The 21,412-nt window shown below is 42.5% G+C and overlaps 1 protein-coding gene across 2 annotated transcripts; it reads right to left on the reverse strand.

The window, feature by feature from the left end:
• Positions 1-245: 245 nt before the first annotated feature.
• Cibar1 (CBY1 interacting BAR domain containing 1) lies at positions 246-17,395 on the reverse strand. Of its 2 annotated transcripts, XM_041657851.1 has the most exons (9): positions 17,124-17,395; positions 16,475-16,709; positions 14,468-14,536; positions 13,300-13,401; positions 11,068-11,073; positions 9,416-9,520; positions 4,517-4,630; positions 1,969-2,088; positions 246-904 (listed from the first exon to the last, which is right to left on the reverse strand). In XM_041657851.1, the coding sequence occupies exons 1-9, from the start codon at positions 17,354-17,356 to the stop codon at positions 821-823; spliced, it is 1,068 nt and encodes a 355-aa protein (XP_041513785.1). In that variant the 5' UTR covers positions 17,357-17,395; the 3' UTR covers positions 246-820. The 2 variants fall into 2 exon arrangements, with proteins under 2 accessions (XP_041513785.1, XP_041513786.1); XM_041657852.1 differs by lacking the exons at positions 11,068-11,073; positions 13,300-13,401; positions 14,468-14,536.
• Between the last annotated feature and the right edge of the window lie 4,017 nt (positions 17,396-21,412).

The raw sequence follows: 21,412 nt of genomic DNA on the forward strand, positions 1-21,412 counted from the left end.
GCAGCACGCTGTGATGAGGGAGGCAAGATTCTAGCACATCGCTTGTCTTCCAAGTGTCAAACTTGTACAATGCACAGGGCTTCAGAGTGAGAGCAGGTTTGTTTTTAAAGCCAGTATGGCTGACTGTGGCCTTTTTAGCTGGAAATTTAAGTGTTATGTACATTTATAAAGGTATGTCTTATACCTTTATTTAGCTACATTTTCGCTGAAAACACTAAATTTACACACCAAATGATGAAACAAGGTTGTAATTAAAAGAAACAATCTTTTTACTTAAGGCATTATGGCATACAGTTATTAACTGACCTCTTGCTATTTCAAACCTCAAGTTTGAACCTAAAAGAAACTATCCAACCTCTGTCACCTGCCTCCCTTTCACATCTTCAATAGGTTACATAAACTGCATTACATCTGAAATCCATGAAATACATAGTCCAGTTTTAATAGTACATATACAGAAAGATATGCTACTATAGATAGCATGTTGAAAGACTGGTATGAGCTGGGCGGTGGTGGCGCACACCTTTAATCCCAGCACTCAGGTGGCAGAGGCAGGCAGAGCTCTGTGAATTCCAGGCAGCCAGGATACACAGAGAAACTGTTCTGAAAAACAAAACACCCCCCTTCAAAAAAAAAAGACTGGTATGTAACATTAAAGAAACATCATTTTTTGTGTTTCATTTTTTGTGTGAGCATAATTTTCTTTAATCCCGCCCCCCATTTCATAGCAGTACTTCATTTGAAGTTTAACCTGTCAGTGAGTGTGATGTGATCCCAGATTCCGCCACTTAACATGAAACAGAAATGTGAGTTTCTAAGATTAGTTTTCATCTTCTGTCACATCTAACTCTTCGTCATCTTCATCTTCGACTTGTTGGTCCTTTCTTGTTCGACAGGTGGTTATCTGTTAAGAATTAACACATGAAAGAATAAAAAAAAATGCTTTTCCACATTTCGCATCTTACATGTCCTTCTAGGAAAGGGTGTATAGAACAACTATTTCAGCAAGGCTGAAGTCTCCCTTTATCAGTGTATGTGAGGGTGACCGTGTTTGATCCAGCAGTGACTTCAGGAACCATCACTGGGCCGTGAATGCTGTGTCTGAATGAGAGCCGTCAAGTGGATGGAAACCAGATGTCAATTCGGCAGCAATACTGATGGTGGAAATGTGGGGTGAGCTGAGAACCAGCTCACCAGCTGCACATCTTTTTCTTCCTCAGCTGTCTCACTAAAACCTCTGAGGGTGATCTGTGCCACCCAGGAGACGCGGGGCCACGTCTGAACACCAGCGGTGGTCACACTGTGATGCATTGCTACTGACCGATGATGCTCAACACCTTACAGTATACAGACCCCCAGGTCCCTGATCTCAAGTTAGGAAGGCTGCGTATTAAAAATACCCTACTATACACGATTTAGTTGTAAATAAATTTTTATATGGAATATAAAGACAATTTATGGAGTTGCATGTGTCAAGGCTGAGATAATAGAAATGCCATTTGGCTGGGGCAGAGATGACATAAAGCAGGAACAATGCACGGACTCCAATGACAGAAGTTTTATCTTTGGCAATTTTGCCTAAAATTATATTTTGAGATTGTTTAATTTTAAAATTCTGAGGCAATATCAGATTTGGCACATTACAGTTATGGTTTTGACTGTTGATCTAAAGAGCTATGGGTCATGAATTATGCCTAGGAAAAACCACTTTCAGGTGTATTTTCTACACAGATGTTCACTGAATTTGTATTGATACTAGACACAGCAAATCTACATTTTCATTTTCTGTCTTTGCAGCCATCTCTTCAGTGTGCTGCCTCACTGAGTAAGGAGAGCATAATCACAGACATTTCCACCATTCCAGAGGAGACAGCATGGGGGGAACGTAGCAAGGGGGCAGCCCTTGTAGTTAGTACCCAACAGTTCCAAAGGCAAGAACTCAAATTTCTTTACCATTTTTTTGCTCACCTGTCCAGTTCCAGATGCGCACTTAGTTGATACTGATCTCTGAAGAGGTGACTTTGAATTTGCTCTTACAATATCTAAACGAGATGGATAATCTGGTAGATACAGAGAATTTCGGAAAACCTATTGCAATGTAAAACAACATTATAAAGTCGATGCTATATGAACATCTAGATAATCCACTTACATTCTTAAATTTGAGTTATGTAAGCTTAAAAGGGGAAATTACAAAAAATTCTCCTAGAATCATGCAAGTTGATAGAAGATGTACGGCCGTCATAAATTCATTTGGTCGAGGCGCACACAGGTGTGTTAGACACTTATCTGGTTCTTTCTGCTTTGCCTACCTTCATTGAAGGGGTGTCACTGCACAGTTTTCATTGGCGCCACCCGAGCCCTAACACATTAGAATTGGAACCTGTCCGTGCTTCTCAAGTCTTCCGTCTTTTATACTTTATACCCACGTTTCTAACACACATGAAGAGTCAAGGTCAATGTGAATTTCAAATACCTCCTTCCAAACTCTTTATTCCACATTTTTTATTAAAAATAAAAGCAGCAATGGTCCCAATCATAAAATTATTTTTTGTTGCTACTTCATTCCTGAAATCTTGCTACTGTTATGAATCATTAATATCTGTGTTTTCTAATAATGGTCTTAGGTGACCCCTGTGAAAGGGTCAATTGACCCCCACATAGGGGTTGTGACCCAGAGGTTTAGAACCACTGCTCTAGAAACAAGTATCTACTCCTTTTTATTATTATTACTTCAAGGTGTAACTTTTAAAACGCTGATCAGTTACTTCACGCCCCTGACCAGAACTGGTTATTCGCCCCACAGCAAATATCAGATTCCCTATACAGTTATCTTCCCTGACCCAACCTTTCCTCTGCCCACGCCCGCCATCACATGCCACTGCCGGCTTGCCTCTTCTGCTTCATCTGTTTACAGCAGCGTCATCTAGAAAATGCCTCTCTTCTATGGCTTACATCTTAAATATGTTTTAAGGCTTTTGGTCACCCAATTTTTTCTCTGCAGTATTTAATGTCTTATCAACTAATGAATTCTTTGTATACTTCATATACCTTTTATTATAGACGAATAATGTCCAATAACATGATCTGAGATGAAAAAATGTTTGATGTCCAAAAAGACTCCTGGCCATGTGTGGCTGCTAACACTAGGAAGGGTTTCTGTGAGATTTTGATTTCTGATTTTTTTAAAAAAATATTAAGGTAGCCACATAAAATTAGTCCTACTACATTGGGTGTAGACTCAATTTTATAACGAAAGGCTTTATACCTAGCAGCATGGGCATTATACTTAATTAATACCTGAAGCACTTCTACATACTGATGATAGACCTTTCTTCACAGCCCATTTAACCTCAGGTTATGGTAGGTATATAGAGGTTGAGGGCTATGTTTCCATTCATTCCGTGCTCAGTGTTTAAAGTACATGGCTCTTCATTCACAACAGTGTAAGGACCTTTGCATTATCTATGCCGTCAGAAGATTTTGGCCAGGAGCCCCCATCTCAAGCTCCTTTGGCTTCAAGGCTATGGAACCATCCATCTCTCACACCCCACACTGTGAGATTGGTTGCATTATAAAATTTTAATGGCTACATAGAATTTTTGTCTTTCTTGATATCACTGGTAATGTAGACTATTCTTATTCATGATCCTAGTACTAAGAATGGTGCTTGGCATAACAGGCGCTGAACAAACCAGTTGTTGCTTGGACATCTTAGGCGGTAAGTGACATAATTTGTATTTTACCATAAAGATAAGAAGTTATTCAGTATTATTCCACTGAAATGTGAAGGAAGTTGTTCAAAAACACATCTACTACAGAACCTTGAAGCCTTAGTTTTTCATCGGTCTCTACACAGTCTACTTAGCTGGCTGATTAAGAGCAGCGGTAGGTTATAAAGGGCGCAGAGGGACCTACTAGGGCCTCTGGAATGGGGAGAAGGACTTGAAGGGTCAGCTGAACTTAACCTGAATATCAGTTTACTATCAGGAATGTTAGCCAACGGAGACTGGTATTGGAAAAGGGGGCTCCAGGTCTGCAGCAGGAAACGACACGAGTCACCATCAACTCTAGCTGTAGCCTTAGCAAAAGCCTTACGAGCAGCATGGGACAGACTTTGAGTCGACACCCAGTTCTGCTACTAAACTAGCTATCGGCCTCTGAGAAATTCCCTGTTACAGTGTTTCTCATCCTTGGAGTAAGGACAATAATTTTTTTTAATTGGTGGATTAATTAGCAGAGTTAAAATACACAGATCTGTTCAAAGCGACAAATGCATAAATATTTGCTACTATTTTATAACTGTCATGTAAGAGTCTGATAATCTTTTAAAGAAGAAAACACGGAAAGGGCGAAGATGAAATGTTGGTTAGAGTACTTGAGGGAGTGGTGGTCTTCTTAAAGTACAAAGGGCTGTTTAGGTTACACACAGTAATGTAGATTATTACCCATACACACTAAAGCTCTCAAACATTTCCACGCTAATGGGAGAACTGATTCTGGATGCAGGCCCTACCTCCAGGTCCTCGTCCTCGTCGATCTTCTGTATGTTTTGGTATGCGGCAGTGAAGACCTCCAAAGCTTTGCCATGAAATAACATTTCAATTGTGATAAACTCTGAAAATATGTTCTGAAAAACACCAACATTGGAATCTTAAAGTCATTTCAATTGTTTTTATGCATTTAAGAGTGTATTGTATGGAACCATAGGGTTTTACATTCTCCACTATAGTCTTAGTATTTTATAAAAGAATACAGTGTCAGTTTTTGTGCAGGACAAACACAGCTGAAGTAAATGTGAAAACCTCACAGCAGAAACATGAACTCTGCAAAGTGTGCCTTTGTTACACTCACTTTTTTTAAAAAAATATTTCTTTTTACATGATAATTGACATTTAGATGAAAAAAGATGACTAAAATGTACACCACTATATACTCCTGCATCCTATAAATATTCATGGTAAAAATTTGAAGTATATTTTTAAAATCTATATAAGACTGGCCTCTGAGATAAGGCATGGAACTATGACCAACAATAATTTCTACTCTATGATGCAGGCCCTGGAGGGCTGTCGTGTACTTGACTGTACAACTGAGTATCATAATGAACAGCACTATGTTTAGATACCACTTGCGATTTCATCCCGAGCATCTTCAGAGAGATACAGGGTCACCTTAAGAGACTGAGTGACTTCTGACTAGGAATTAATTCTTTGTTAGAGTCCCTAAGATAAGGTTAAAAACCACACAAGAATGACATGACCTTGTTCTACTGTGTAAGGGCAGGGTCACATCAGTAAGACTCCAGAACAATGAAGCATTTTCAACAAAGGTGTATACAAGAAGAATGAAAAACCCTGTGTAGCATGATTAATAAAAACTCAGGGAGAGATATTGGGGTTCAACCTGAAGACCACCAAAACAAAACAGCTAACCACTGTCTCTTACCTCCACCTCAGTCTTAAAATGACGATCCTGCCTCCAGGAATCTCAGAATGAGCCTGGGACTGAGAGCTGTCTCCTCCCATTTACATTCCTCTCTAGTGCTGGGATTAAGGGCATTGCACCACTACTGCCTGGTTTCCATGGCAAACTAGTATGGCTGCTGGGCTTAAGGGTGTCTCACCACTGCCTGGTCAGTAAGGCTGGCCTGTGGCTGCTTTGCTTTTCTGATCTTCAGGCAAGCTTTATTGAAATACAAATGAAATGTCACTGACAGCCCTGAGCTCATTCAATGCAACAGTAAGTACGTCACAGAATTACATGAATGAGAATGACAAAAACTAGAGGAGAGTTGGGAGGAGAAGTCACCACCCAACTGACAGTGGATTCTCAGCTGGGAGGAGAAGTCACCACCCAACTGACAGTGGATTCTCAGCTGGGAGGAGAAGTCACCACCCAACTGACAGTGGATTCTCAGCTGGGAGAAGTCACCACCCAACTTGACAGTGGATTCTTAGCTGGGACACTAAACCACAAGCAACAGAGAATCTGAATTGAGGTCACTAAAACTGGAAATGTGTGTTCATATGATACCATCAAGAAAGCAAAGACAGCTGACAGAATGGGACAAAATAATGACACCTGTTATTTAATCAGTGATTTGTATCCAGATTATGACAAAAACAACCTTTTAATCTGATAGTAAAGATAACCAATGGAATTATGGACAAAGTCCTGAGTAGGCATTTCTCCAAGGAAAATATATACAAATGGTCAGTAAACATTACTGAAGGCCAGGAGGTAGTAGTGTCCACCTTCAATCCCAGCACTGAGTTCAAGGACAGCCTGGACTACAGAGTGAGTTCCAGGACAGCCAGGGTTACACAGGAAAACCCTGTCTCCAAAACAAAACAAAAGTTACTGAGGATTATCAAAACTACAGTGTGACATTAGTATGGCTACGATAAAATCTCTAAGCAGCACTGAGGAGTCAACAGCATCAGGGACCATCGCATAGTGACAGGCCTGTCTTGGAACGGTTTGGCACTCAGTATTGAGTAGGGATTTATAATCCCTGTAGAGGCAGCTTGCCTGTTGGTGGGAAATGAAATCGAACCCAAAGATCACAGATCACATGTGAAAAATATTCACAGGCACAAGGAAGGGCTAAGTGGAAAGGGAATCATTGTTTGCTCTCATCGTTCAGGTCAATGCTACTTCTCTTAGAATTCTTAACCTGAAATTTTACCAAGACTGTTGGCAGATGACCTCCATGCAGACCTGTATTCTCTAAACTTGGAAAAGATGCCTATTTCAGACCATCCTCTTTGGATCCTCTGAGCAATAACCTGCTTTGACATAGCACGGTGTAGACTGTGACTGAATTTAGAGGCCAAAGCTCGGAAACTATCATCAGGAAATATCCAAAAGCGTTGATTTCAGAGATGAATTATGTACATGTCAGATAATTCTTATTTCATTGGCAATATAGCAAAATAACAGCCATTACAGGAAAATTTGCAGTGAGTCAAAAAAATCCTTAATTTTTAATGGCATATAAAATGATCATTAAGCAATATTTAAGATCTTTCAACAACGCCTAAAACACTGTCATCAAAGACCCACTGAAAAGTCAAATCTGCAGGTCTGTCACACAATAAAGACAATTTTGAATATCTGGAACCAAACCAGTTTATCACTGTGGCTACAGTTTATGTGACTGTCCTAATTAGGGTACTGTGGCTGTGATGAACACCCTGACCAGAAGCAAGTTGGGGAGGACAGGGTTATTTCACTCATAGTCCACCACTGAAGGACGGCAGGACAGGAGCTCAGCTGGAGGCAGGAGCTGATGGGAGGAGCTGCTTGTTGGCTTGCTCATCATGACTTGCTCAGCCTGCTTTCTTAGAGAACCCAGGACTATCACCCACCACGGGCTGGGACCTCCTCCATCGATCACTAAGAAGATGCTGTGCACCTGGATCTTATGAAGGCATTTTTCTCAGTTGAGTGTGAGAAACTTTCCAATGACTAGCTTGGGTCAAGCCGACGTAAAATTAGCCAGCACGATCTTTTTACAGCTTTGAAAGTACTGTTGCTGTTATTTTATGCCCTAGGTATTAATAGCAGTCTACTATAGATTTTAAAACACAACTGGTTTACAGGTGTATTTTTGGTTGTAGTTACCTGAATAAATTGCTCTGTGTAGTTCCTTATTTTTAGTAACTACCTTAAAGTCCAGTTGGTATAAATGGAACACTTGTTTAAAGTGTCAACAATGGTATCTGATACATAAATATATCTGCTAGCTCTTGTTAGAAATACAGCCCCTTGATTCCAGGCCCTAACTGCAGCAGAGGACTTCTGCTTTATCAAAGGCCATGCTGGCACTAGGGACCGCAGGTAAGACACGGCCCACCGCCTGCTAACACTCCTATAAGCCCACCAAACAGCCCCAAACAGCACCCCACCCCCTGTCCTCCATATCCCACAACTTCAGCAGAACACCTCTGCCTTACTGGAGGCCACAACATATGAAGAACCCCAGAGACCAAGCAGGTAACCAGAACCCCAGAAGCAACACTGACACCCAAAACCCCAGAGGCTATGCAGGTCGCAGAAACCTCAGTGCAGACACTCTACTGGATCTGAATACTCACTGGTCACCAGAATCCTTGGCCACTCACCAGAAGACCAGAGAGGAAATAGAAACCATGGGGGAAAATCCATCTAACAAAGATAACCTCAGAAATCAGCACTTAAACCTATAATAACCCACCCCAAACCCAGATGACTAGAGGCCAGTGTAAGAACACAATCAACAGCCAGGGTGATACGGCACCATCAGAACCCCCGCCCCCGTTTTACAGCAAAGAGCTTCTGTGTTGGAATCTTCCGGAGTCTATCACTACCTCCACATCTCCTCACTCCTTGCCCCAAGCCCACCCCTGACACTGCCTGAAGCGCCAGGACCCAGAGGCCCAGACAGCCTAGAGACCTAGGGTAGAGCCAAACATGACTGGCAAAAAAAAAAAAAAAAAAAAAAAAAAAAAAAAAACCCAAAAATCAAAAACAACCAAACAAACAAAATCTCTGTGGCTTTGGAGCCTGTCCTGGAACTAGCTCTGTAGACCAGGCTGGTCTCGAACTCACAGAGATCTGCCTGCCTCTGCCTCCCGAGTGCTGGGATTAAAGGCGTGCACCACCATCGCCTGGCTAAAAAATCTATGAGATGATTTTTAACGCTATTCTGCTACACTCATAGACTGGTGCCCTAGCCCAACAATCACCAGAGAGGCTTCACCCAGCAACTGATGGACACAGAGGCAGATCCACAGCCATACATCAGGCTGAGCTTGGAGAATCCTGCAGAAGAGGAGGAGGAAGGATTGTAGGAGCCAGAGAGGTCAAGGACATCACAAGAAAATCCACAGAATGCACTCACCTGGGCTCACAGGGGCTCACAGACACTGAACCAACAACCAGGGAGCCTGTATGGGACTGAGCTAGGCCTGCTGCCTATATGTGAGAGTTGTATAGCTTGATTTTTTTTCAGACTCTTCTAAGAATGGGAGCAGGGGCTATCTCTGATTCTGTTGTCTATTTTTAGAACCCTTTTCTCCTACTGGGTTGTCTCTTCCAGCCTTTATAGGAGAGAATGTGCCTAGTCTCGCTGCAACTTGCTATGCTGTGGCTGATTGACATCCATGGGAAGCTTGCCCTTTCCTGAAGGAAAAGGGAGGAGGGATAGATGGGGGTCTGGAGAGGAGAATAGGAGGAAAGGAGGAAGGAGACACTGCAAACAGAATGTAAAAAAAAATATGGTCCCTATATTATGTCATAATAACACTTGATACATTTTGGTCTATAATTTTTTAAAAAAATTTAAGGACTCTGGGCTAAAAATCATTTTAGCAACTTTCCCCCCTGACTTTAAGCAACATTAGGAAACATTCTGCATTAAGTTAATTACCTTTATGTCCTTTATTTTCTGCTTTTCAAAATTGTCAATAGTTTCCTCCAAATGACGACTTGTTCGGGTAGCATCAATTGTGGCCCTCTGTAATTCGGTTTCCGCCTAGAGTGAATCCCCCAAAGGGAAAGATGTGGATCAGGAAAGTTACCATTCGGCGCCGGCCTTTCCTGGCCTCGCAGTGACTGCCCACGCTTAGCTTTACCACAGACAGACAAGGGAAGGACAGACAGACAAGGGAAGGACAGACAGACAAGGGAAGGACAGACAGACAAGGGAAGGACAGACAGACAAGGGAAGGACAGACAGACAAAGGAAGGACAGATAGACAAGGGAAGGACAGACAGACAAGGGAAGGCCTCTATTAGACAGCGTGCACAATGCACAACTTCAAGTTTGTTAAATGACCTTCAATCCCCAAACAAAAATGCTGTCTCTTTTCCGTGTCCTACCGCTGTCCCATCTCAGTCTGTACCAGTCCTCACACTGTCCTTTTTCACACTGCTCCTCTCTCCTTCACCCTCCGCCCCAAAGACAAGACTTGTAATCTGCTGGTATTTCCATGCTCTCCCGTTGTATTCTCTGTACAATAAAGATTATCCATAAGACTATTTTCTAGATTAAGTGAACTAAATAAATCATTGTGAAGGCCAAAATCTGCCTGCCTCTGCCTCCTGAGTGCTGGGACTAAAGGTGTGCACCACCACATGGCTGAGACTCAAGTGTCTTATCACTATTCACTTTTATGAGTTCCCCAAATGCATTAGAGTCTCCCTGTATAGCCTGAGCTGTCCTAGGATTCTCTGATCGTGAACTCATGTTCTCCTGCCTCTGACTCTTGGCTGCTGTGATTACAGGTATATGTCACCATATCTCTTATCTATATAGTTTTGGAATATATATATATGATGGTCTGGGTTAGCTGTAAGCTTACTATCTGGTAGAAAATAACCTTAAACTTCTGATCCTTTTTACCTTCCAAGAAATGGGATTACAGGCATGTACCATCAAGCTCAGCTTAATCAGATCAATCAGATTCTTACGAGCTAACAACAATGCATTGCTTTGGTTTGGTTTATGGTCATTATATACTATGTATAAAGTAACTAATATATTAAATGGCAAGTTTTAATGCATTGCTTTATACATGGAGACATATACCCATACAGTCTAGATCTGTGTTTTAAAACAAATTATTGTGGCTACTATCTGAATACTGCCATTTACTTGTGAACTGCAGCTACAGAGGTTTTTAAAAAACTGTTTCCTAAGTTCCTCTAGCTGCAGATCAAGAATGCAGGGCATCCTGAAGCAATGGGACTATCAATCATGTCATTTCTCTTTAAGCATCTTTGCCTTTAGGACAAGATGCTCCAACACATTAAATGTTAAGCAGCGCCAACAATTAAAAAGACATACCTCAATCTTAAGATTACATTATACCTAATAAATTTCTGTGCATAAAACTAAAGTTATATTTTCTCTAAAGTCATATATAGTTTAATATTAACTGTAGGAAAATTTGGCATTTGTCATCAAAGTTGTGAGGTGTAACATTCTGACATTGCTTTCTTTTCAAAGAATATAGAAATGAAACAGGTAAAAGGGTTTACTCTCAGGTCCATTTCTTGGCACACCATTTTATTGCCCACCTGTGACTGAGAATTTTCATAAAGGAAAAAAACATTTCAAGAAGAATTGTATATTTTTAAAATAAAATCATATGCCTTTATAGAATTGCTCTACAGCTTTAAGATACTAAGCACTTAAGGGAGTATCAATTTGCATCTGTATTTGTTTATATTTACCATATATAGTTTTTAAAAAACAAAGGCTTTCACCTTAATCCTAACTAGTATTAAAGCTATTTAAAATATAAAAAGTATTTAAAAACATTTCTGCACATTCCCGGGCTTTCAAAAAAACAGAAAATTCAAATGTAAAGTTGAGTCCCTTTGAAGAGCTGCTCTGAAAACAGCTGCTGTCAGTTACTTGGTGTCTGATCATTTTCTTCTGAGAATACACAGGCTGATTCCTAAGGATTATTGCATGTAACATCCAGTTCCTATGACTTTTTTGTATGTAACATACAGTTCTTATTACTTTTATTTTGTATCTTGTCTTTGCCCTTTTCATTTTCTGATATTTTAGTTTAAAAATAGGGAATCTCTGCAGACTGTTTAAAGGAAAGCACGGGGAAGCAGAAGCAATGGCTGGGATCTTTGTGATCCGGCCTCTAGGAATTGCGATCCCTTTCTAAGTCTGAAATCCTCCTTCTGAGCACAGAACTCACCCAGAGCCAGTCTTTACAAAGAAAATCCACATTGGTGATAATTATTATATTCACTAAAAATTGCTCAAAATTCTACAGTGGACCAATCTCAAGAAGGAAATGTTAAGATACAATTCCATGAAGTTACCAGTGTTTCCAGCAGAGTTATTATGGCTTCTGAACTGCTCAGAAATCATCTGCAGCCTTGGGGTGGAGAGGTGGCCCCTAGGATTGTCATCACCGAAAGGGACTCCACTCACTCCCATACTGCACTTGAGCAGGCCTCTGAGCAAACAGCTGAGCTGTGAGGGCCTCCCCGGTAAAAACACCATGATGCTCTCAACTGGACAGTTTTACTGTTACACTGAATACATTTACACGTATACTGACATGTATGTGCTAGTTCCAGGTTGTCAGAATCCTTCAGTCGCTCTATCTAGTGAGCAACACAATTCCCCTGTGACTAACTTACATTGTTTTTTTTTTTTTTTTTCTATCTTGTTTTAGGTGTGCCATGGGCTTCCTCCTTCCTCTGCAGCAATGTTAATGGATCACGTGTAGATCAGACAAGTGGGACTTAGCAGTATATCCATTTTTGTGTTAAAGGTCAATGTGAATGCTTATGACTCAATCAACAACTATTCAGGATTCTGGATGTTACGTCGTCTTCAGAGACTCTCTTCCCTAAGAACAAAACAGACTTAATTCTTAAACATTGGCGATGCCCTAGTCTCCCTCAGAGTTGTCAGGCATGAACTTGAAGCATTCTCTGGTTTGTCCAGCTTGCTTAAGACAGACGCCAGCTGGAAATCTGAAGCCGCAATAAATGTTCTGCAAATGTTCTTCTGCACCAGACCAACTCAACTGCTCTCTGCCTTTTCTTGTTTAAAGTAGAAGGTTGGGCTTATGCACCTTTGGTCCCGAGGGAGACGGACCAGGTAACTAGTGCAGCCCCGAATCACTGCACAGGGGCTCCCTTCAGGAACGGAGGCATTTGTTCTTCACTGCACAGTGCCCACAGAGAGCCACTCTCTATGTGGTGTCTGGCTAGTACCAACCCTGGGCAGGAGAATGGGGAGAGGCAGGAGGGGATGTTAGTGCTGGCAATGTATGTGTTGTTGGTCATGAAGGAGACACATCCTAGTTCAGGAAGTAATTGTTTCCATTTTACAGCAAACACTCCGATTTAGATACTGCAGTATCTTGCGATGACCTTAATTATACTCAAATCTCCTGAAGGTTTGACTGAAAGTTATAGTCATGGTTTTGTGTAATTCTTTTTTTAATTTGATGAAGGCCATTGTGGGACTTTTTCCTTCTTCCTTAAAAGTATGGCAGGCAGAGCACTGAGACATTAACATTTACTTTTTAATTTACCCTGAAAACACACACATTTCTGAGTGGATTGGGGGACAGCCTATCTGAGAAACGAAAGACCTGGTCAGAAACAAACTGCTTTCAGCCGGCTAGTTCCTCCTGTGGGGGCCTCTATAGGGGCCGAGGATTCCCACACACTTAGGTCCAGAGGTGCAAACTTCCACATACACTTACTTCAGTACTGCATAACTCACAAACTGTTTCTTAAAATTTTACATCAAAATCCAAAGGATACAATTACATGTCGATCGGATGGGTTTCGCTGGCGCGTCCTTTCTAACTGAGATAACTGCTTGGCTTCTCGATTCCTGGCTGTTAATGTTGCTTTGAGATCATCCTGTAAATAAGCCCTTTTGTTAGTAAAACTTTCTAACTTAAGAATAAAACACTCTTTGCTAGTGTTGCTTGTGTGATACGGGCACCATGAGCAGAGTTATTAGTACTTCACAATGTGTGTGTGTGTGCACACGAGAACATGTATCTCACTACATTTCTTACTGTACACCGTGTGTGTGCACACGAGAACATGTATCTCACTACATTTCTTACTGTACACCGTGTGTGTGCACACGAGAACATGTATCTCACTACATTTCTTACTGTACACCGTGTGTGTGCACACGAGAACATGTATCTCACTACATTTCTTACTGTACACCGTGTGTGTGCACACGAGAACATGTATCTCACTACATTTCTTACTGTACACCATGTGTGTGCACACGAGAACATGTATCTCACTACATTTCTTACTGTACACCATGTGTGTGCACACGAGAACATGTATCTCACTACATTTCTTACTGTACACCGTGCGTGTGCACACGAGAACATGTATCTCACTACATTTCTTACTGTACACCATGTGTGTGCACACGAGAACATGTATCTCACTACATTTCTTACTGTACACCATGTGTGTGCACACGAGAACATGTATCTCACTACATTTTCTCAAAGTCAGACGCAATATGAGTAGAAAATAAACCATACAAATACACAACTATCATTTTGTCTGTGGTGATGCTCACAAGACCATATGTAACCATGAAAACCAAACACTGAAAAATAATTTTATTGTGTGCAATTTTTACTCCAGTTTGATTTTAAAGCCAGTTTGTCAGATTTTAAGAATACAAGCCACCTGTTTTAAAACAAAATATATAAACATGTATTCATTACATACTTAGAGACTTTTCCATAATAGTGGTTTTTACTGCTATGTGGAATATTAGTATACTTAGCAAGTTTGGTAAATGTGCTTTATTAGTTTTAAAGATCCGAATTTTTTCTAAAGTATGTAAAAAGAATAACTGCATGTTACTTTTCATTTGTTATAAAAAAGACAAAAAACCTCATACCTCGTGAGACTACCAAATGGATAAGAGAATGGATTTGCTTACCCGTTTCATTTTTACAATTGTTCCATAAGCTTTCAAAGGTTCAACTACTTTGGCTTCAAGCCTTTCAACCTATTGAAAATTATATAAAATATAACTGAAAAGAAACATAGAAATGTCAAAATTTAAATATTGAAATAAAATCTATACTGTTTAATCTAAAATAAATGTTGTAAAGATTAACAATTTTGAAATTTTAAGATGATCCTCTACGGCAATTTTATAAAAGGTAATCACCTGGATTTGCTGACACTCAGAATCTCCACTCAAACATTAGAAACATAAACCACACGGCAACAGCCCAGGACACAGCACGGGAACACAGCCTGGCAGGAATGCGTCTGGCACCTCACAGCTCTCATCCTTGGGCAAGCTCAGTGTTTACCTTACAGCTGTAGCTTCCGGGCAGTTTTAAGACTTCTGCAGTTTTAGGACAGCTACCATTTTCATGGGTTCAAGCAGACACTGCCAGATATTACAGAAGTGTCTCCTAATTCTTATAGCTCAAAGTTTCAGAAAAACTAAACCTGAAAGAAACAGTGTTGCTAGGAACGTTTAAAGAAACACAACTCTCCAAAGCAGACAGCTCGGGGATTATTGCATTAGCTGCATTTTTAGACCATTTATGACTTATCCAAGCCTAGAACAAGTGAACTTTGTGCTGCTGAGCTGCAAACTGCCCAGTGGATCTCTTTTCATCTTGTAGTAAACACTTTCTCATACTCATTTAAAATTTTATCAAAGAACAATAAGAAGCAATTCTCTTACCCACACTAGGAAAAGGAACCTAAGCAGTGTCTTTTCACAAAAACAAACACAAGAAAATGATGGGGAACTGCAACTTTGGGAGGGCAGGCAAGCGGATGACATCTATTTCTTCAAACGAGCATTTTCCCAGCAAATACACCGCTTTTCAAAATGATACATGTTTACCCAGTCAATGCCTTCCCCTTGCATACCTAATCAATGGAGTTTCATTTCATATTTACACTTTAGTTTCTGGAATTGATGTTATATGGCTGTTTCATTTTACAAGAGTTTAGGGAAATGTAAAACTTAGGTTCCCACCAATCATTTAAATATTCTGAATTCTAAAATCAGATTACGAATGTCCAGGACAGTTCACCCCACGTCTAATTCCATACACCGTGGGGATCATCCACGCCTGCTCTAAGCTTCCCGGTCCTTCCCTTGCCTACCTGTGTCATGGCCATTAGCATCTCCACCATTGGGCCAGCAGTGAAACAGAGCGGAGCGAATGCAAATCAGTTCACTTTGCTAGTTCATAAGTAGCATAAGATCTTTCTAGGAAGGGGAAATAACTGGCGAAATAGGGCTTTAGGATTATCTGTGCATAAAAACTACTTTTGAAACACTAAGTCTCCACTACCATGTATAATTCAGTATTGATTGTTATTGCAGAAGTGTAAGCCAAGAACACAAAATTTTCCAGAAGTGATTAGTACTCAAATTGTGTATGCATAATGATGATAAGTTCAAAAATTTGGGGTAACTGAAAATTTGTTTTAGGTACGAAAAAGAACAACGGCACTTGTCACAAAAGTAAAAAGGCAATGGAGTTTGAACGTGGCGACTTTTGTAAGTGAAGTAGTATTCAAAGAAGCACGTGAAGGTGCCAATGCAGTACCAAAGGCAGGAAAAATACTGGGGGGTGTTGCTGTTGTTTGTTCTTTTAAGAAAGAATCCACAAGAGAAGACTCTGCTTACTTGGAGCCACCACACAACTTAGATCCTATCCCTTTTCCGAATACTTGCGCCCTGCCACCAAAGTTGGCAAATATTCAAATTGGGAAATTCAAGACTTCCATCACACCTAAAGTTTAGTTTGAAAGGCTCCCTAGAGTGGACTCACGGTGTTACAGAAAGGAAACGCATTATCAAATGTGCATTTACTGCTGTAAAGATACAGCACAGAGAAAAAGTGTCCACGATTCCTATACATTACTTCCTGGACTTTTATCATAATGACACCGTGACCGCACTTCATACCTCGGCTTGGCGGTAATCTTGAAGTTTGGCAAACTCATCGGCAAAGTTTTTCAGACCCTGCTTTAAATTGGGGGTCTCGGTAGAGGCATACAGGTTGATTTCATTCACCAGGAGGTCGGCTTTGTCTCTCAGCCTGGCAGTTTTCCGTACATAAGCAGCAAAGATTTGGCAAAGCTCTCCAAAATGCTTCTCCACGTTTGTGACAGCATCCTGCAGCTGTTTGGTCTGAGCATCTCTAGAAAAAGGAAACGCTGCTCTTAAAACATTAAGAAGGTGTCCCGTTCATTTTATTTTAGCAGCCTCCCCAACTCTCCTGGAGGCCCGGCCCTTCTCTAGGACCCGACTCGGGGTCTGGTCCTGCCTTGGCCCGCGCAGGCCCGGGATTAGGCCCTGGCTGGGCCTGCCGTGAAGGGGCGGCAGCTGCGAGCCATGGCCCGGGCCCAGCGGCCTCCCGGGCTCTGTACCTCGGCGGCGCCGGGCCCACCTCAGCGGGATGGTCGGTCCGGAGACTCTCTCGGCCCCGCTCTCGCTGCAGCACGGAGGACCGGCTGCAGACTGCGGGGACCGTGCGGCCTGGGCCCCGCTCCCCTCACCCGCCCACCCGGCCCTCTCCCTCGGGCGCCTGCAGGACGAGGCCCCGGGCGGTTACCGGTCTTCCAGGTTGCGCCTCAACATCTTGCCTTGCGCCCCGCCGAGGACCAGGGGTGGGAGCCCAACGAGCGCGGCTCCGGGGCGCCAGGGCGCGCGGGAAAGGGAGCCGCCGCCACTTCGACCGGGAGGCGAGAGCGCGCCGTGCGCGCCGCCGCGCCTGCCCGACGTTTCCGTGGCAACGCGGCGCGCGCCCCGGCGGTCAAGAGCAGGGCAAGGGAGACCAGAGGGCATTGGAGGGAGGGACCACTGAGCAACCCCCTTTGGGGCTGCTCTCAGGCCTCCCCGGCCGCTGGAAGCGAAGAAGAAAACCAGCCCACCCGTAACCGGAAGGGGGACGTGAAAGCAAAGGTGAACGGGGTCCGCGCTCTGCTTCAGGATGTGAACTTGTCCCGGTACTTCTCTGCTGAACGTGACAATGTGGGCTTTTAGAAGCCGCCTTTGGAAGAGAGATCTGTATTAGTTAGATTTCTATTGCTGGGATAAGACCATGATGGAAAACAAGTTGGGGGGGAAAGGTGGGTTTTTGTTTTGTTTTTGTTTTTTGGCTGACACATCCCAAGTCACACACTGTTCATTGAGGAACTCAGGGCCTGAACCTGGAGACAGGGACTGAAACAGTGGCCGCAGAGGAACACTGCTTGCTGGCTTGTTCAGTCATATTTCTCTCCTTGACATCTGTCCTCTCACCCTGTATCGTACTGACTAACACCTTACTCTCTGGGATCCCGGATGATCTGATAATCTCTTGGTCTCCACATGTCTCCTTCTAGAACCTCTTTTTAGTGCTCAGCTATGCCTGCCTAAAACCACACCACATCAAAGGGCACACAGCAACATCCACACTCACAGACAGGGTCCTCACTCCTCACATATGGTAGGGTGCTTCCTTTGGTAATTACAGCAGTAAATCTTTCCCACCGGGACCTCCTGCCCAGGGGTGGCACTGTCCACAGTGGGCTGGGCCCTTCTACCTCGTTCATCAATCAAGAAAACCGCCATACAAGTTTGCCTACAGGCCCTTCTAACGGGGGCCTTTTCTGAATCTAGGTTCTGCCTTCTCAGAGAAGTCTAGCTTGTATCAAATTGACAAAAACCCAAAAACCCAGAGTCCGTTCAAACTGCCTCATCTTTAATTTTACCCCCCCCCCCCATGCAGCTTCTACTTTATGAAAAAGATTATATTAGACCCAGGAAATACGTCTAAGAAAAGAATCAAGGGTCCATAGTTTGAGGAGACACGAATAACCCAGAGCTTTTCCTTTAACTTCTGGGCACGCATGGCCTAGACTTTGCGTACAAGAATGTGGGGGGGGGGGCATGAGAAAGGGAAGGGGAGAGGAGAAAGAGAAACTTCTCTTTCGAATGAACTCAGCGTCCAAATTCAAGGCTTATGTGCTTCCCTGAGTTTCACCCATGCTTGGCTAACACACTCCTGATTTGATGTTGTTTCCTGGAAACAGAGGAAACGTGATTTTTTTTCTTGTGCTCATCAGTGCCTTCTACAATTCCATGAAGGGTTATTTTGCACAAATGGCTATCCTAGCCTTCTGTAATGTCTGCTTTAAAGTCCCCTCTTCTCCCATGTTGTAACTTCTGTTTCAGAGCCCCCTATATTAATACTTCTCCTTTAGAGTCCCCTGCTTCAGAGGAAGTTAGAGTCTGCGATCCAGCAGAGAACTTCAATTATCAGGGTAAACCTGGGCTGGTCAAATTGAGTGTCTATAATTTTAGAAGAATGGGAGTAGGTCCAGACTCATCACTCTGTACAAAATCCAAGCCCAAGTGGATCAAAGACCTCAGCATTAAATCAGTTACACTGACCCTGATAGAAGAGAAGGCGGGGAATACCCTTCAACGCATTGACACAGGTTCCTGCCTTGATTCCCCTCCTGATGAACTATAAACTGTGAACAGATATAAGTCCTTTCTTCTACAGAAGTTTCTTTGGTTTGTGCTGTTTATCACCACAATAGAAAACAAGGCACGACACTTCTATATGATTTTAAAACATGATGATTTCTTTTTTCTACGGCTGGTTCTGTATCACACCAAAAAATGAATTGTAAAATTGGAAAATTCAATCAATGGATTCATTATTCTGTATAGTAAATAGATAGTTCCTTTTCTAGTTACGAACTGACAATTGTGCTGCATGGAGGAGGGAGGCTGAGCAGAAGTCCATGGTTTATAGGACAGGTCCTGTTGAGGGTGCTAAAGCCAGTGCTTACACTGGGATGGAGAAAACTCTACCCCTGTTTGTTACTGAGCTATCAGAGCTGGCTTTGAATGCATTCCCAGGCTTTTGGGGGTGCACACGCAAGCAGGAAGAATCTATTTGGAGTTTGCTGAGTCACTCTCTGGACTCTAGGATCATGCTGGTTACATTTACCAAGCTCAGGCTCCTGTCTATGGAACAGTTTAGACTTAGATCATCAGGTAACGTGTGTGTGTGTGTGTGTGTGTGTGTGTGTGTGTATGTGTGTGTGTATGTGTGTGTGTGTGTATGTGTGTGTGTATGTGTGTGTGTATGTGTGTGTGTGTACGTGTGTGTGTGTGTGTATGTGTGTGTGTGTGTGTGTGTGTGTGTGCAGCATCTGTAATAATACTGAACATGGCACATGTGGCAACTCTGGATTAATAGGACATCCCTCTTAGTGTGGTTGTTCTTGTGAGGTGACGAAGCTAAGGTGTCTTCTGCCCAAGGGTGAGGACCCTTCTTCCTTTTGAAGCCCAGCTCCAGCCAGCCACACTCTAGATCTGGTGCTGTTTGTTCTGATACAGTGACCTGGCAAAGTTTTCTTCTTCATTTACCAACAGTGACAACCACAACAAATTCCCTTTTGATAAAACTTTGACTCTTAAAAAAAATACAGTCATATTTCACTCCTTGACATCTGTCCTCTCACCCTGTATCATACTGACTAACACCTTACTCTCTGGGATCCCGGATGATCTGATAATCTCTTGGTCTCCACAAGTCTCCTTCTAGAACCTCTTTTTAGTGCTCAGCTATGCCTGCCTAAAACCACACCACATCAAAGGGCACACAGCAACATCCACACTCACAGACAGGGTCCTCACTCCTCACATATGGTAGGGTGCTTCCTTTGGTAATTACAGCAGTAAATCTTTCCCACCAGGAGCTCTCCACGCCCCCCCTGTAATGCCAGACACGCTGCTCTTCCAAGGCTCTGCTTCCTGCTGCTCTGGCCTTGAGTGCACCCAACCCTTGCAGCTCAGCAAGCACCTCCTACTCCTCCACCCTTGTCTGTGACTGCCTGGAGGGATCAGTGCTCAACGTTTGATTCTGGCATCTATCAGTGTTTATTTTCAAGTGATTCTCTTTGTGCTGCACTTGCCCCTTGGTCACAATTGCACCTAAGTTATGTGGAGCCCCATATGTTTTGAAGAGCAGCAACCTCAGGGCGAATCTCCACTAAATGAAGGTTCTGGCCCTTAGGAGTTTAAAGTTGAGTTCTGTAAGTGTTGAGGAAATTATGGCAGTAAATTAATCCAATAGCACATGTTTACTATCTCCTATATGCCAGATCTGACATGATCCCCTGCATACATTGGCAAACATTAAAAAACAAACCCAAAATCTCTGTAATCTATTTAGTGAAGAGATACAGGCAGAGAACCATAGACGAATGTAGGCATCCCTTCCGTTTCTACCGTCCTAGAAACTGTAAGTTTTTACAAAGGCAAACAGAAAAGTAGGGCGGAGTGAAAGAAGCCAGGAGTGCTGGTGTCAGGAGGGACAATGTCCAGCCTTCTCATTAATGACACCCAGGTCTGAGCCAGTTACTCTACAGACAAACACATGTCAGTCTGAGGCCAGCTCCTTAACAGGAGGAAGATTCTTCTTAGCATCTTAAATAGACAGGAAATGAAAACAAACGTTATCTACGTTGACGAGAAAACGGGCCCACACCTGTACTTGGGTTTGGATTTGAACCCAGGTAGTTTAACCTAAAAGTATAGGTTCTTAATTAGTACTTTGTTGTTTATAGGATGTGTTAACTCCCCCAAATTCTCCTTCGGTTTTTAAATATCTGGTGTAGTAATCTTTTCCTTTAAAAGCAAACTCATTGAAAAGAGTAAAGACTCCTTCCACAGGCAGGGGGCAGCAAATGATTGGTTTTGAGCGGGAACGGTTCACACAGAATGACTTATGAAAACCAAAACAACCCCACAAAAACCTGTTTAATTATAGTAAATAATGGCCCTAAATGAGACGCAGTACACGTCTTCCTTATTCATTTAGAGTGGCATTCATTTCTTTCC

This window comes from Microtus oregoni, unplaced genomic scaffold, assembly GCF_018167655.1.
Source record: "Microtus oregoni isolate MIOR12 unplaced genomic scaffold, Mior012 000008F_ref0000371, whole genome shotgun sequence".
Lineage (NCBI taxonomy): Eukaryota > Metazoa > Chordata > Mammalia > Rodentia > Cricetidae > Microtus > Microtus oregoni.

Coding starts and splice junctions, on each gene's coding strand:
- Cibar1 (XM_041657851.1), bottom strand. CDS start 17,356: ATGCCCTCTGGTCTCCCTTGCCCTGCTCTTGACCGCCGGGGCGCGCGC. Junction 16,710..17,123: donor AGGCGCAACCTGGAAGACCG/GTAACCGCCCGG, acceptor TCCTTTTTCTAG/AGATGCTCAGACCAAACAGC. Junction 14,537..16,474: donor AAGATTACCGCCAAGCCGAG/GTATGAAGTGCG, acceptor AATTTTCAATAG/GTTGAAAGGCTTGAAGCCAA.